Source organism: Chenopodium quinoa, unplaced genomic scaffold (assembly GCF_001683475.1).
Source record: "Chenopodium quinoa cultivar QQ74 unplaced genomic scaffold, ASM168347v1, whole genome shotgun sequence".
In the NCBI taxonomy this organism is placed as follows: Eukaryota; Viridiplantae; Streptophyta; class Magnoliopsida; order Caryophyllales; family Amaranthaceae; genus Chenopodium; species Chenopodium quinoa.
In genome coordinates, this window is record NW_018742204.1 from 4,412,462 (window position 1) to 4,415,670 (window position 3,209).

At 33.7% G+C, this 3,209-nt stretch overlaps 1 protein-coding gene across 1 annotated transcript; it reads right to left on the bottom strand.

The window, feature by feature from the left end:
• Positions 1-790: 790 nt before the first annotated feature.
• On the bottom strand, positions 791-1,624 carry LOC110690056. Its single transcript, XM_021867153.1, has one exon. The coding sequence runs from the start codon at positions 1,622-1,624 to the stop codon at positions 791-793; it is 834 nt and encodes a 277-aa protein (XP_021722845.1).
• Between the last annotated feature and the right edge of the window lie 1,585 nt (positions 1,625-3,209).

The window sequence follows — 3,209 nt, forward strand, 5'->3', positions numbered from 1 at the left end:
ATTTGTGATTTGAAGGAATTCGTTATTTTCTTCATTGATTGTCTCAATATGATAACCATTGTTGCGAATATCCTTAAAACTTAATAAATTTCTTTGAGACAATGGGGAGTATAAAGCATCAATTATTTTAATTTCAGTTCCCCAAGGCAATTTTATAGTGGCTCTTCCGGAGCCCTCAATAATATTTGTACTACCCGATATGGTATTCACATTAATCCTTTTCATCATTAATGTAGAGAAGTATTTTTTATTTCTAAGTATTGTATGAGTAGTTGCACTGTCAGCAAGACATAGTTCTTCACCATTCATAGCAAACTGAACTTGAGTAATATCCATGTTCTTCATGAAATAAAATATATGTCAAAATAGTAAGCATAAAAATAAAGATGATAAAATAAATAATTCAATAAAAACACCTAAATAGTTCATAAATTCATTAAGCATATAAAGTCCTTATTACAACCATAGAAAATAACATAAGTAAATAACTAGATAAAGTCTAATACTTAAAGTTGACATAAAATAATATAAATTTAATTATTCCCTTCCGGGCATTGAAGAAATCACCAACTTCTAAATGAGTTGTACTGCCAAAATCAAAATTATTCCCTTCCGGGGAAGTAAGGAAATTAGCAACATCGAAATGATTTGCATTGCCAAAATCAAAATCACCTTCACCATCTTCAAGAACAAGGTTTGCCTCAACTTTCTTTCCTTTCTTCAATGATTCTTGATAAAGTTCAACAAGATGCTTTGGAGTTCTACAAACTCGAGACCAATGGCCTTTTCCTCAACAACGGTAACATATATTGGTCTCACTTTTCTCTTTATCATCCCTACGTTTCCACTTCTGGTGGGAATGAGAATTTGTGTAATGACCTCCACGACCTCTACCATATCCACTAAAACCACGCCCACGACCGCGACCACGCCATTGGCCACGACCACGACCACGACCTCTACCTCGACCACTACTGCTGGAATGGTCTCTGTTTTTAGTTTCTTTCCCGTTATGGGTTGTCACATTCGCTTCAGGGAATGGAGTAGAGCCAGTAGGAGGTGATTCATGATTTTTCATTAACAGCTCGTTATTTTTCTCAACCACAAGAAGACAAGATATTAATTCAGAATATATTTTAAAACCTTTTTCTCTATATTGTGTCTGTAGGACAATATTATTTGTATGGAAAGTGGAGTATGTCTTTTCAAGCACTTCTGCATCAGTAATATTTTCTCCACATAATTTCAATTTAGAAGTTATTTTAAACATAGCTGAGTTATATTCACTAACAGATTTAAAATCTTGCAATCTCAAATTCAACCAATCATAACGAGCTCTAGGAAGTATCACTATTTTTTGGTGGTCATACCTTTCCTTTAGATTACTCCAAAGGATTTGTGGATCTTTCACAGTTAAATATTCATTTTTGAGTCCTTCATGGAGGTGATGGCGAAGGAATATCATGGCTTTAGCCTTATCTTGAGGTGTTGCCTCATTAGTCTCTTTAATGGTTTCACCAAGGCCTTTAGCATCTAGGTGTATTTCAGCATCTAACACCCATGATAAATAGTTCTTTCCAGTAATATCAAGAGCCACAAATTCAAGCTTGGCAAGATTCGACATTTTTCACTATATAAAATAATAAGCAAAATTAGATCTCATAAAATATCAAACATATACATATCATAACATAATGGTTGATAAGAAAAATGTATGCAAATAAAATAACATGGCTAAGCTCATTCGTACAAGCACAAAAGCATATTACAACCACAATTAGAGTAGTATGTGGTATCACAAATTATGTTATAACATAATTAATACGCAAGTCAGAAATCTAATAATCAGGAACATAATACGCAAGTCACAATTAGAGTAGTATATTATAACATAATTTGATAGTCAGGAACAAGTCAGAAGCAAAATTAATACGCAAGAAATCTAATAATCATAAACTAATAATCATAAAAGCATATTGTAACCTCACATACAACCTTGTAAAAAAAACAAAACCGAAGGCGTATAAGGTGAAGGATATGAATGACATATATACACGTATATTTAGAAGCCAATATTGATGAAATCTTTAGAAGGTATGTAACCACGACATCAGATCAAGATATAAAACAGTTCCTAGCATCATATAATACCTTTGGACTTTCTTCTTGGCTAGTATACTTACGGAGTGATCAATGTAACAGTTTCGTTTAGAGTATGGTGCTGATAACGTATTATAATATAAAGGGAAAGGAGAAGATTAGAGAGAGATATGTAGATGGTAATTGTATTGTCTATATTCATCCATTTCATGACCATCTATATATATATATACAAGATGTGAACATTGTAACTTATATGGACAATGAAGAGTCCATTCATGAGAGGATAAATGTGACCTAATGACAAAGGAGGATTACAAGGGTGCTATTACAACCATACTTAAGATAGTCATAAAAGAGATAGTTAAAAGCTATAATGACCATCCATTAACATATTTTATAACAAAAACTACCCCCTAAAGCTACGTACTCCTATTTATAAACTACTTCACCGACATAACAAAACCAAGTGGGCCAAATAACAAGCCCACTATGATGAAGCGGAACAACTCCCATCAAGCTCACCTGATCGGGCCAGCTATCGCCCGACCGGGCCCGGTCAATAAATCAGCCCAGCAGCTCTGATTTTCTTTGAGATTGGACTTCTTTTGCTTTGGGCCCAAAATCCTTAACTTGTTTGATCCGTGGTACTAGCTTGTTCATTACTTGGACTTCTTCACCAATCGAGCCCTTAGTCACCAAATTGACCTTGGGCATCAAATATGCGGTCATAAGATACGATCAAACTCCAATATCTTTGTAGTGGTTTAATAAGCTCCGAAATTATCATAAATCTGCAAATTCCTACAAAATAATACCAACTCTACAAAAACACTAGAAAACATATATTAGTAATAAAAATAGCTCCGCAGAGCTCAAATAAGCACAAATATGACCGTGGGACGGGGAATAAATATATATATAAATTAGACTCATCAAACTCCCCCAAGCCAAACCCTTGCTTGTCCCGAAGCAAAACAATGAATAAATAAATCAAAACTTCACCTCAAATACAATTTAAATTAATAAATATAATTCAAGGTAAATATGACAAACATGTATCAAAGTCAACCAATCAAATCCATCCAACTACTAATATTTCCTAACAA

Coding starts and splice junctions, on each gene's coding strand:
- LOC110690056 (XM_021867153.1), bottom strand. CDS start 1,624: ATGTCGAATCTTGCCAAGCTTGAATTTGTGGCTCTTGATATTACTGGA.